Source organism: Hydractinia symbiolongicarpus, chromosome 5, assembly GCF_029227915.1.
Source record: "Hydractinia symbiolongicarpus strain clone_291-10 chromosome 5, HSymV2.1, whole genome shotgun sequence".
Taxonomy (NCBI): domain Eukaryota; kingdom Metazoa; phylum Cnidaria; class Hydrozoa; order Anthoathecata; family Hydractiniidae; genus Hydractinia; species Hydractinia symbiolongicarpus.
The window spans coordinates 13,683,327-13,697,303 of NC_079879.1; the positions used below are offsets into that span (position 1 = coordinate 13,683,327).

General features: G+C 31.8%; 2 protein-coding genes across 3 annotated transcripts in view; both read right to left on the reverse strand.

Moving 5' to 3' along the window:
* LOC130644912 (uncharacterized) overlaps positions 1-10,105 on the reverse strand; it is a 49,389-nt gene extending 39,284 nt beyond the window's left edge. Inside the window, exons 1-8 of the mRNA XM_057450698.1 lie at positions 9,760-10,105; positions 2,980-3,012; positions 2,285-2,863; positions 1,848-2,032; positions 1,632-1,728; positions 1,246-1,539; positions 757-1,026; positions 221-514 (exon numbers count right to left, since the gene is read on the reverse strand). Of these exons, the coding sequence (XP_057306681.1) occupies positions 221-514; positions 757-1,026; positions 1,246-1,539; positions 1,632-1,728; positions 1,848-2,032; positions 2,285-2,863; positions 2,980-3,012; positions 9,760-9,829 (1,822 nt within the window). The 5' untranslated portion in view covers positions 9,830-10,105. The remainder of the gene's footprint in view (positions 1-220; positions 515-756; positions 1,027-1,245; positions 1,540-1,631; positions 1,729-1,847; positions 2,033-2,284; positions 2,864-2,979; positions 3,013-9,759) is intronic.
* A 2,155-nt stretch (positions 10,106-12,260) lies between these two features.
* The window catches only part of LOC130644913 (medium-chain acyl-CoA ligase ACSF2, mitochondrial-like), a 40,247-nt gene continuing 38,530 nt past the window's right edge, over positions 12,261-13,977 (reverse strand). For both annotated transcript variants that reach the window (XM_057450699.1, XM_057450701.1), the window contains exon 20: positions 12,261-12,766. In XM_057450699.1, the coding sequence (XP_057306682.1) occupies positions 12,665-12,766 (102 nt within the window). In that variant the 3' untranslated portion in view covers positions 12,261-12,664. The remainder of the gene's footprint in view (positions 12,767-13,977) is intronic.

The following is a 13,977-nucleotide window of genomic DNA, read 5'->3' on the forward strand; positions in this document are numbered from 1 at the left end:
CGCCGACAGAAACTTCTGCCAATAGGAAAAAAGTTAAACTTCAAATTTTCCAGGATTGAACCTGACAACATACTTTTATGTTGTGTATATTTAAGTTGCAGCAAAAAAAACAACAAAAAAAAACAACTAAATATTTTAAATTAAATTGCGTGCATTACCTTCCGCGAAATTTAACATAAAATAGTAACACAACAAAAATATAACTTTAAAATGGGCATACCCTTATTTTTAGAAACAATAACTTTTACAACATCATTTCTATATTTTGGAGCAACAACGTCAAATGGTTTGTTATTAATGTACACACTCTTTCTTGCTCTATTGCTTGTGATGTACCCATGTACTTCCTTTGGTGGGATAATTCTCATAAATGCAAAATGTATGTTGTAATTCTTGATGCCTTTATGGACAATGACTTCATATTTATAGTGAATGAGCGTAAATTGCAATGTTGTCGGTTGAGAAATCAAATTGTGCACTTGTAGTGTATATGAAAAGTGATGCCAGATTTCGACTAAATAGACATAAAATGGATTAATATTTCAAAAAAAAACTGTAGGTGTAGTTTGTCAGTTTATATTTAATTTAGTGGCGCAAAATAAAATTATAAATGATTTTAAAAAATTGGTATATTATACAGGGAAGAAACAGTTTAGAAAAAAAAGTAAAAAACCATGGAATTTTAAACAATATTGACATTCAGGAAACAATTGCAGAAATAATAGCAACAAAAAAATAAAAACAAACAAAACATACATGCATCACCAACAAAAATCATTTCATATGAACCCCCAATGACAGGGAGTAGACTTCGAAGTGGGTGCATTTTGTCACTATTCTCCTCGCTGACATATAGTTCTACAGGAACTGGCTGCTGAACAGCACTCACGTTATGTGTTTTGATTTCAGACTGACTTGGATGAAGTAAAAAAGACTTTTTTCCATGATGAATAAATAAGTTATTTTTACCAATATTGACAATTTTGTATGACATTGAATATATCTGTATTCTTGTTGGCTTTTTAACTAAAATTATCCCAAATTTATATATATATATATATATATATATATATATATATATATATATATATATATATATATATATATATATATATATATATATATATATATATATATATATATATATATATATATATATATATATATATATATATATATATATATATATATATATAAAATATATAAAATATATATTAAAATATTTCAACGCATATCGAAACCTACCACTTTTAGTGTATAAGAAAAGATGTCTTATTGTGTGGTTGTCATTTGTTGCTATGGTAACTTTAGATTCTCCATTTACGTTAACAACTTCTCCATTCTCTTTTTTTGCAATAAATTGCACAAAGGGTTGGATTCTTGAACCATACAAATCGATTACGTGATTGTTATGTGATGCAAATTTAGGAATTTTAAGTGCAAAATATCTGTTATTAGCAATCCAGTGTAGGATTATATTTTCATTCATCTGGTTCTTCAGAGAAAATATTAGCTGATACACATTAAATATCTTCATACCTACAAAATAAGGCATCATAAAAGTCAGTTTACAGTAAGTCTAAAAAACCACACTATTCTAAAAGAAGATACATGATCACATCGCTGATTACCTGTATCTGCTAAAAACATCACAACCTCCTTTTTATCTTTGCTATATTCTATCCTCCTGCTGTTAACATTTGGTGTGCCGTCCCTCGACATGATGACCTGTTAAAATGGATACTGAAGGTTATATAGATGTTGAAAAAATACAATAGAAAATTAGATAAAACATAGTTGGTAATGTCAGCAATCACACAAATAAAGAAATCCAAAGTAACAGATACCGTTATGTATGGAACCTCCCTTGATGTTATAGCGAACTCAAATAACTTTGTTTCATGGGATGGAATAGATATGATATTTTTTTTCTTATAAGCATCAACTAATGTAAAATCTTTTGTTGATGTAGCATTGCTGATTATTGTCACTTTCAGTTGATATTCCAAAAGCTTACGTCCATGTTTGTGACCTTAACAAAAGTGATTTAAAATATGTATTTCAATGATTTTTCATAACAATTTGAAAGAGAAAATTCAAGAAATTTTATCAAAAAATTTTGTGAATTGACCAACAAAGATATACGTACATATAAAAAACTACCAAACCTGTTGCTTCGAATGCATTCTAGTCATTGAAATGCTAAAAACATTTCAGTACTGATGCTATTTAAATTTTTTCTTACTTAAAAAAACAACAATAAATATTATAATAATCTCCTTACCACAAGTAATATTAAACTTTTCAATAAATTCATTGGATATTAAGTCATTAAAGTTTTTGGCTAAAAAAACTTTTTCTTTTCCACCTGCTATACTTTCAAGTTCCTTTACATTGACTCGTGTCCCAATTCCCACAACGTAAAAATGAATGCCTATGAACTGTAATTTTTTTGCAATTAAATGAGGATCAACAACATCACTGCCTTTGGATTGCGAACCATCGGTGAGCAGAAATAAATATTTTTCTGCAAATTCTCGATATCCGCCTTTCTTTTGGAACAAAACTTTATAAGCTTTCCTTAGTCCACGATCAATTCTTGTTGTGGCTCCAGATTGAGGTAATGACATAACCGCATTACGAAGTTTAGTAATATTATAATAATCATTAAATTTTATATCAACCGTTGCAAATTGCCCAAATAATATGACCCCATAATGTGGCCCATTTTCTGAAAGGCCAATATGTTTAACAACATTGGTAACAAAATGTTTTTCTTTAATATATTCATCTCTGTGTATGCTTCCTGAGGTATCCAATATGAAACCAATGTCACAGATGCGCCCACAACTGTCATCGCCATCTGAAAAATTATTTTTTCATCATCTTTTTTTTCATCTCAATATAGACAGGTTTTTACCGGGTTTTTACTTTTATAGAAACCATAAAATATAGAAAGTAATTGTGGTCCAAACCTACCTGCATCATTACTTTCACATTTATTCTCAATACCTAAAGTAAGCATAAAAAGTAACTATACATTGCATAGAATTGAATGATATGTTTTGCTATCATTTCAGAAAAAAGATTAAAAATAAGGTGGTTTTCCTGCAGTAGAATGGCTTTGCAAGTAAAAACATATATGCTACCTCCCTTTAAAAAAAACCTTTGCTTTAAAATTTTTCGTGACACAGTCATTGCTTATTGCCAAATATACAGTCTTTTGAAGTAAAAAAACAAAAATTAAAGTAAATAAAAAATTCTCGCCCCTGGCAAATACACCTCCAAGTTAATATACTAACATCATTTTGAAGAACTTGCTAATTATATTTCAACTTTTTTTAAATTTTCAAGACAAATACACTTTATTTTTGGACCTATCTTCTTCTAAACTTAAATTTGAATGTTTATGACTTTGTAGCTAGAACATGATATTAATCAGGTTTTGTGTATAATAGGGGGTCGAGCTAAGAAAATAAAATAGGAGTAAATACCTCCTAAATTTACTGCATTTTTCACTAAAAAGCTTGTTGTTTTGACTCCCATCTTAATGTCTAAAATCATGTTGATTTTGCTTTCAGATAAAGAAAACATTTTCTTCAACAAAAGCACGCAAAAATTTAATTATTTTGTGTGTTTCCTTAGGTAATTAATTAATCTTGCCTTGTCATGTAACTTAGTCAGGGGGTTGTGTTTCACTAAATAGTATAAAAATAAAATAAATTATTTTTCACGTTCTATGAGAACAATTTAGGCAATTAGGAGTAAGAGTTATCCAGACAAGCATAATAAAAATTGTTGTTTTGGGAGTAATAAGAACACACTTTATACAGAGGGATTTGAGTTTGGATGTAATACAGTATCTATCGAATTGGAAGAGGGTCATTAATATACCCCGTACAAACCATGTTAGCATGGAAAATAAACATTAGGCTGAGAATGATGTTGATGATGGTGATGGTGATGGTGAGGCTGACGATGACAATGAGGATGACAATGAAGATGACGACGATGATGATGATAAATACATACTGTAAATGTTGAGAACAAAATAGTATATTTTTAAAAAAATAAGCACTAGAAATAATATTTTTTTCTATTTAGAAATCTTATATACATAATAAAGATTATCATATCATATTGCTACTTTAGACTTTCCTTTCTGGTTCGTAATGAACGTAACTTAGCAACCGTCAATGACTTCTCTCCTTTTCTTTACGTTCGGATATTTATATTATTTTTGTCTCGTGAAACGTTTTTACTTTTAATTATTTTTATAATGTATCTTACGTTATTGATTTTATTTAATTTTAACAGCTATTTCATTGATAACAGTATTTACATTATATACTGAAGAAAAATGCTGTATAAATATTCTAACTAAATAAATAAATAAATTTTCATGCTAACTTGCATTCTCGCACATGACCAAATTGACTTACAAGTAAAATTAATTATTTTTTATTTATTTTTTAAATTTTTGAAATTAAATTTCCAGTACTGGTTTTTATTATGCCATTTATTTTTAACTGTACACTGCTTAAGTAGCATCATTCAGTTAAATAAAGAGATCATAATAGCTTTATAGAAATTAACTAGGCTTTGTCAAATTTTGCTGATGTAGACAAGAAAACTTCTTTGCAGCTACAGCCTGGAAGCACTGTAGATTACTTTGCATTGATGCCTTATTAACAGGTGTTTTTGTTGCGGAAACCATTATAGAAATCGGTGATACAAACGAATAATTAAAAATTGGTTTTTCGCAATTTTCACATTTCCTTTGGAGAATGGTGAATTGGAGAATTTATCAAAACACAGAAAAAGACAAATTTAAGATTTGCAAAGCTAACAAAAACATACAGTTTTCCACAAGAAAATAACACAGCATGTTTTTCTTCCAAAAATGTACAGTTGTGTCGCAATATGTCCAGGGAGTTTCAAGTTTCATTATTTGCATAATCCAATAGGTCACATACCAAATGTTAGCCCAACTAATTTTAGTGGATAATTGTAAAAAACAATTAACTTTGTATCATATCTGATATATATATATATATATATATATATATATATATATATATATATATATATATATATATATATATATATATATATATATATATATATATATATATATATATATATATATATATATATATATATATATATTATATATATATATATATATATATATATATATATATATATATATATTTTTTGGAAAGTGACTATCCTGCAAGTAACTTCGCATGCTGTTTTATTAGGGGGCACAAAATTCAGTTACATGTGACCATAAAAAACATAAGTCGACCCCCGTAATTTTAACATAAGTAAGTCGAATGTGGCAAGAACATTCATTAAGGGGTAGTGGCTTGTGACATACCGTTAAAAACCGTTAAAACCGTTAAAACAAATGATGCTTTACTTCATCGCACAATAGTTTTTCCAAAAAAAAATAAAATAATAAACAACACATTTACTTTTGAAGATTTGTTATCAAGGTCATAAAACAGCAAAGAAATAAGAACTTGACAAAAATTGTACAACTCTCCTCAGATAAATTTATTGCGACTGACTTGTGAAGAGATTTCCGTGCTGAACTGAATATGAAACTTTGAAGCTGTAGCATGTGTGGTGTTCATACAAAGTTTTCTTGTCAGCTGGAGAAAGAACGCATGATGTTTTTTTTTATTAAAGCTTTGCTCTATTTTGGTTGAGTTGTTGTGCCTGGCACTACGAATTTTCAAATTAAAAGCAGATGTGAAGTGGAACAAACTGCTCTTTTTAAATCAACGATTTTAGCTTAAAAGAATGGTTTACTTTAAAATACCACGAAAAATACTATTTTCTGCTGAACTTTGTTTATTGATGGATGGTGTTTAGGCAGAAGTAGATTTTGTAATGTTTCTAATGTGTTTATAGCTAGTTAGAATGCAGATAAATTGTGCCGAAAAGCTTTCAAACTATTTTTGAACTAGTAAGATAAAAAATCACTGAGCTATAAAATTATTGTTAGTTATATAAAAAGGGAAAATGCCTTATTCACATAAAAATGTAATTTATATATATTTTATAAAATACAATTTTATGTTGTCTTGTATAAATTTTATTCTGCTTTTGTTTCTCACACACACTTTCATAAAACGGTACTCTTATTTGGCTTGGTCACCAAAAATCTATTGAAATATGCTCTTCAGCGTAGAGTAAGCCATGCAGTATACAAAAATTTGTAGTTCTTACAAAAATGCCTCCTGGATAGAGGGTTAAAATACTCAAGATTTTTTCAAAGCGTGCAGAAATTTTAACACCAACACAGGGGGTTTAAACCGGTCACTTTATGAAACATTTCTTTTAACGCCCATTTCTTAGTGACTTTGTAAAAATATGGACTAACTTGTTTAAATTCCTGTATCCGCCCTTGGGTTGCCAAGGTGTTGCAAAGACGTATGGGTACTAAATACAGACAAGAATTGAAGGAAATACTAATCCACCAAAATGACATCATTTCTGATCCCAGTGACGTCATTATATTTTTCTCCTTAAGTTGAACATTTTTAAATGTAACATTCTACATATGTGGCAAGTTTAGTGGCAAAAGCCAAAAGATGAATGCTTTTTCAGAAGTAGCGGTGTTTTTTGATTTCAAAGATGTCACTACAATTATTTTTTTTTAACTGAAGTCAGTTTTGTGATTTCTGTCCACAAGTCTATCAAGAATTAAGGTTGTAACATCAGTATCATATGAGAAATTAAGTATATATATATATATGTTGTAAGATAAAGAAAATAGCCTATTTTAGGTATGGATGGCATCTGATCCCTATGAAATCACCAACTTAAATTGTCATGTGAAATGAGCTTGGAGTAAGAAATTCTGCAACTGAAAAAACCGAGGGTTAATGATGTATTGCCAAATTTTCTATAATAGCTTAATTCTAACTATTCAGAGCTGCTCTGTATATCATATCGAGCTTTCAACTAGCAAGAAAAAAACATGCAACAACTTAGTTACAGAAAAATTAACAGAAAAAATATGATGAAAGAAAATAGATTTGCAAGGCGGATTTTAATCAATGAAAAAAAAGTGTTTAATAAAAAAAACCTGCTGCTCTTTTGCTGCTTTACCCTTTTGTTGAAACAACCTATTTTTATCTTATTTTACATTGTTATATACATTTTATTAATTGGTCTCTCAATTTATAACCATCAAATACATTATGAATTTGATGCTTAGATATACAGGTGATCGCTACTTATCTGCACTAGCGCATATAGTTTATTTTATTTTTAACTTTAAAAGTTTATAATATTTATGAAATATTGTATTTTTCGCAGGCTAGACAGCTGTCATCGTTTATCTTGTACGCATGTAGCATTGTAACTAGTAAATAAAAGAAATACATTCATTTATATACTTACTCACTACTTACTTACTTACGTTCTTCGTTTGGTTTGCAAATCGAAAGTGAAAGATATTCAATCCATAAAACAGGCTATGTTGAGAGTGGTGGCATATGTCGGAAAAAGACCCCGGGGAATCAACCTTGTCCCCAAGGGATTCTTCGATCGAGACCAGCGGCTATTAGCTGTCAGTTAGGGGCTATCGGCTTAGACATCAGGCAACAAAGCCTAAGAATGAGGTTACCGGATTTATCACTAGGAACCCCAAGTTAAATCAGAAAAAAGGTCTGGTATTTTATTCACCTTTTGCTGTAAAGTGTTGCTGTGAAGAAGGTATATAAAGAAACTTATAAATGCTGGCAAGGGAGGGGACTTAAAACTGTCGACAAAAACAAACCCATCTTAAGCTAATGCCATATTCCTTGGACCAAGGAGGCTATAAACTCAAAAGTCACATATTTTTTGATATCTATAATTTTGTTGTTAATTCCCAAAATTTGACGAGTTTTTTTAATAGAAAAGTAGTTTTTTAAGGGTATTTAGTGTTATACCCTACAACTTTTTAAGACCTAATGGTGCTTAACTTTCTATCTTATCTAAGTTTCAACTCTTTCTTACTTGTTCCTTGTTGACTTGTACCTGAAAAGGTTTATTTAAGCTTCTAATATGCTAATCGCAAATTATGTCTTTTTAATTTTATATTTTTTTTTCTTTTACTGGCTTAAGAAGATAGATAAAATATCCCGAAAGTTTTGATAATTGACATGTTGGAACAGTTGAAATTTTTAAAACTTAAACTTTACTGGTCGATTTTTACATCTTGTGATAGTTTATTTGGAGAGTATGTGTGAAATCAACTGCGTTTAGTTACCTTATATTTCACAAGTTGAAACGATAGCTTTTCAATTTTCAGGTAAGAAAATTGTGTAGGACAGCCGTATAAAAAAACCCGAAAAAATTGATTTCTGTTGGTGTAGTTGTTTCAACACAAACTGGTGTTGTTTATTTTCATTCTAATTTTTGGGAGCGCTGTGAATATTCATATCTTGTTCAGAGTTACTTTTTTTCACACCCAATCTTAAAAAAATTAAAACCAGATATCGAAACTAATCTTTTCAAACACAGTGACACAAATAGCGGCATGGGTCAGGAAAATGCTAAGTTTGAATAAAATTTTAAACTTTTTTGCTGTTATGTGTACGATGTGTAGGACTGATGACAAAATAGTGCTATAAAAGACTAGGGTAGAAAATCGTGTTCATTTTTAATAATCGATACCACGTAAGATGAAAATTCTCGAAGATTTTTAGAAACAACACGTGTTTTAGCAATGTTTAACTTTTTAATAAGGTTAAGAAAAAACAAACTCAGTGTGATCTGAGAGAAGTAAATAAAGTGTAAAAAGATTATTTACCACACGACTTACATCAAACTCTTCCCCATGTCTCCCTTTATTGCTTTATTGACACTGATCAATAGTAATAAACAACTTCGTCCCCAGGAGGGCATCTTGTACCCTTTTTTCGTGCAGAATGAGTCACGTTTATTCATGAAAATAATCCGTCCATATAAGACGAGTGGCTATTGTTCATCCTGAGCTCGTCATATATATATTATAATACTTATGATGAGAAATTTTAAAAAACAAACAACAGAAATATATTTTTCTTTCGGAACATCCTGTTAATGATGAGCTATGACATAAAGACATTGTGTCTTTGTCAAACGTTTTTTGGGTAACAGTCATTTAGTGTTGGTTGTTTTCAATGACATGCATGAAAGATTACTTTGTTTTTATTACTTAACATGCAACCTCGCATCCAGGCTCTTTTTTATGATATTTTGTCGGAACAGCTCCTTGTTCAGGCTGATGAAAATCACTCTTATTTTGGGTGACTCTTAAGTGTGGAGAGGAACAAATCTATGTTGGCGAAGAAGTAAAATGTAGAAGCGTTTTTTGTTACATTACGGAGCCGTCTCGAATATCATAAACGTAGAAGAGCCTTAGTGACGTGCTACTTTTAGTGGGAAATTAATTTTGGGCAACACTAAATACCCTTAAAAACCCACTTTTCTATAAAAAAACTCGTCAAATTTTGGGAATTAACAACAAAATTATATATATAAAAAATTATGTGACTTTTGAGTTTATAGCCTCCTTGGTCCAAGGAATATGGCATTAGCTTATTAGCTATTGTTCGCAATCAATAATAGAACAATACAAATTGTTTTGAACCTCTTGACTGTACTTTTCATTTGTTTGTTATTGTTTCTCTAACGCTATATCAATAAAAAGACAAGCCTAAAATACAGTAAAAAGAAAAGATACAGTGAGGATATGAAAAATATTTGACCTACCTGAAGAAGTGTCTGCTTTGCAATTTATTATAAACAAAATAATTAAAAAGCAACTGAAAATCCACGACATAGTGCTGCACTAACCGTACAACAACATTCTGGTTGAACAATTTATCGCGAATAAAGTGATCCACTGCTTTATTTTTTTCTTATCATCAACGTCTTGAAACAAACATGGATTTAAAAAAACAGACAAACTGATTGTTTTAGTTTGCGCTGTGAAGAAAGGTTTAATGACAAGCTAAATATTGCGCTAAGTCGATGTGTCAACAGCACGATTATTTTCACAACGCTATTGACTGACACTTCCACTTCGCCTTTCACACAAACAAATTCTATACAAGAGCTCTTTAAACTCACGACAAGTAAGGCAGCTAACAAGCGGTCAAAGAGAGTGCATTTGTAAAAACAGAGAAATGTTATTTTTGGAACTTCAAAAATCAACAGCTTCTAAGCGACGATCACACGCTTCCAATTTCTTGTTTCCTGTTTCAGCAAACAATGTTAGGGCGAAGCTGCTAAATGTTCATCGATAGATTGTAAATCTTTAAACTAAAAATCAGATATTAAATATCTGTCTTGATTGGACTGGAGAAGGATATATTCATTCAATTTATTAATTCAATTGGTCATCAAAATGTTTTTCAACAGTGCTGTCTCAACAGTTTATTTTAGCTTTCCTTGATTTTTCAATATATTATAGTTCCTAGCAATTTCGTTCCCAATATTGTTATCAAAGGAACTTGAACCGTGTGAAATTGTTAGGACTGGGAAGGTTTGGTTGTAAGTTGCTTCTCGTAAGTAAGTATCTGAAATAATAAAACAATCCTTCTGAAATTCTTTTTTTTACGTAATTATTACAGACTACGATTTTGTTGTTTTAAAGAGGTTTGGAGACGAAGTATGGCTAATTATTTTCACAGTTCTCTATCACAGTTTGAATTATTATTATGATGTCGAGTAACACACATATAGATCATATTTGTATTTCCTTGACACGAATGATGTTGATGAATTCAAAATACTTAAATAAAATCCATCAACGCACACACCAGTTAAAATTATATGTAAAAAAAAACACAACCGACTGGGAACAAGAGGGTTGTGCTCAATGACTAAAGAATGCAAACGTCACGTTTTAATGTCACAATAAAGTAATGTCAGGTCAAAATTTATTTTGAGCTCAATATTTTATCATGTCGAGAAAAACGCCTCATGTTGTTTTTTATTGCGCAAGAAAGAAATTTTTGTTTTCATGGCGGGTGAGCTTTGTGGTAGAGCGTTCGTTTCAAGTGCGAAAGGTCGAGTCATGCCAGAGACTATAAAAGTGTGAATTTATCCTTTCTGCTTAACGTTCAGCATGAGAATAGGACGATTAATATATTAGGTGGTTGTCTAGTTGAGAAATTGCTGTGCTTGCACGATTTTTGTAGCTCAAGTGAGAGTTTTAAAAGCACTAGGACGCCCTTCGCAGGACCCTCGTTGATAGCAATACGAATAGGAACTAAAGAGGCTATCCTTGGTGAGCAATTTCAATAACAATATATTGATGTACCGTGGTGAATCAGCTTATAGTATAGACTGGATATTGAGGGTGCGGAACTTTATTACGCCTTTTATAATAAAATTTAAACAAGAATCCCTGGGGGCTCTAAGAATTTCCGCTCGCTACCAAAATATTTAATGACAACCTGCTAATTCGTTGTGTTATCGTGCCAAACATTCGAAGAGGTTTGGTGCATGAAGCTCTGAAGATAAAGCACACAAGTGACATTATATCTTACAACAAACGCAAACAAAACGAAACGTGTCATAATAAACTCACATTTTAAAAGAAATTGCTAACAAAAAATACAGCCTATCATTCATGGTTGAAAGTCTTGCGATTGAAACGTTTATGGTCTTAAACGGCAATTAGTTTACAAAAAAACAAAATTTTGATGTGACCGTCATTTTCATCATAGTTTTTTTATTAACTGTGCCAATTTTTGTCGAAAATAAAGTAGTTTTAATTTTTGGACATATTTTGGCCTGAAATGACATTTAAGTGACAAAAAATCAAACTTTTGTATCATCATCATTTTCAGCATACTTTATTTATTAACTGTACCAAATTTGGCCGAAAATGGCATTTAGGTGGCAAAAAATCAAAATTTTGGTCTCACCATCATGTTCAGCATACTTTTTGGTTAACTGTGACAAATTTTGTCGAAAACAAATACCAATTTTGGCCTGAAACGTCATTTACTAGTAGTTAGGGAGCTTGGGAAAAGTACGAAGTTTAAATCTGTGACGTTGCAATTGACCATTTGGGACAGGGTTAGTTAGTTAGTCAGGTATACCAATACTATCCTTCTCTCAGAGGAACGTGAAATCCCAGGGTCGATTTTTTCTCAAAAAATGCTCCGAAAGAAAAAAACGACGGTTTTAAAGAATTTCCTACGCCTTCGGGCGCGGAAATTCAAAAAAACCTCTCGGATAATACAATGGGAGAAAAAATGAAGAAAAGATTAATTTTTTTAAAAATTATTTACAAAAAAATTTAAAAATATTGTAGAACAAATTCTCGCATGCTTCAATTTATAAAAGTGATTTAAAAAAAAATTATAAACCCCTTTTTCACGCAAAATATAAAAAAAAAAAAAAAAAAGTAAAAGTAACGTACTTTCTTGTATCCAACGGGAGTTTCAGCAGGCTTCTTAACAAAAAGACTACACCGCAACAGTAATAGGAAGTATATCCTAAACTTCCCCTTAACTTCCTACGTTCTAAATGCATAAAGTAAAGGGGGGTTTGTTTAAGAGCTTTATATCATTGTTCGTTTAATTTATTATGGTCTTGACTAATCATTTATCTTTTACGGCATCTTTTATATATTGAATGTATTATGTATAAAATCTATTTCTTAAAAATGCGAATGATGTTTTTTTTCTGGGTCGATTTCATGTGTTTGTGAAGCATTATGAAACCTTTTGATCATTTCGTTTCGAATCTCGAATTTCTTGATCTAAATAAGAGGGAGAATTTAAACTTTTATTCTTAGAGATAGGAAAATGTATGTTCTAGCGCAAACGCACACGATGCACACGCACGCACACGATATCATGCCAATTAGGGAATTCCCAAATCCGATAAAATCGGCAAATCCGGCAATTCCGATATAAAATGGCAATTCCGATATTATTACAAATGGGTCATGCCCAATATCGAGGGAATAATCCAGGTTCCAAGACATCACCAAAAAATACATCAATTCATTTGAGTAGGGGAAATTCCTATTCAAATCTCGACCGCGCTAGAAATGTTGCTGATTGAAATCAAAACTCATATAATAAAGATGAATAAAAACACCGTAACAGAGTTACGTAATAACGCAAAAGCCCGTGGACTCAGGGGATACTACCGACTCCGCAAAGCAGATCTTGTTACTTTATTGGAGACACCCCAAGACCCGTAGCACCCCCAAGACCCGTTCCTGCTCCAAGAGTAACGGAAGATGTCCCGCAGTATACTTGGAGACCTCCCAAAAGACTTCCAGTAGCGGGTGATGCACCACGGAGACCTCCAAGGAGGGCAGGACAACGAAAGCCGGTCAGGCCAGTGACTTTACTACCAACAACAGAGGCTATGGACGTCTTCGAGAGACAGGAAATGTCAAAGAGTCGCTCGGCTGTCATGGAGGGAATCAAGGGGTGCTACAACTGGCTAATGGAGGCTGTTCCCAAACCTATAAAGGAGGGGGTCAATAACGCATATACAACGTTTAAACGCAAGGTGATGAGTCTCTACAACAAGGCAACAGGTGCTATGCTTCGTGAGGAGGTTGAAGAAGAGGCGCAAAAAGACGCAGGAATATAAACATGCTCACCATAGGACCTTCCGAAGTTTCCGCATCCCCGGCATAGATGGCACGGACGTCGATGGATACTTGGGGAAGGTGCGATCACACGTGAAAACCTTGGTTGAGAAGCAGGTTAATGATGCTACTCATCACGGACTATAAAAAGACCCCTATACAGCCGTTAAAAATCTCTCACGGCTCCTGGGTAGCGAGACATCGAAGAATACGGCAAAAATGCACTTTTGCCTGAACTGCTTACACGCATTCCCAACGGTTGAGTCAAGAGACAGGCACTATGGCTACTGCAGGGACAACGAAGCGGTCAAGATCACGATGCCAAGTGAAAAGGAAAAATGGTTATACTACAAGGATGGTCA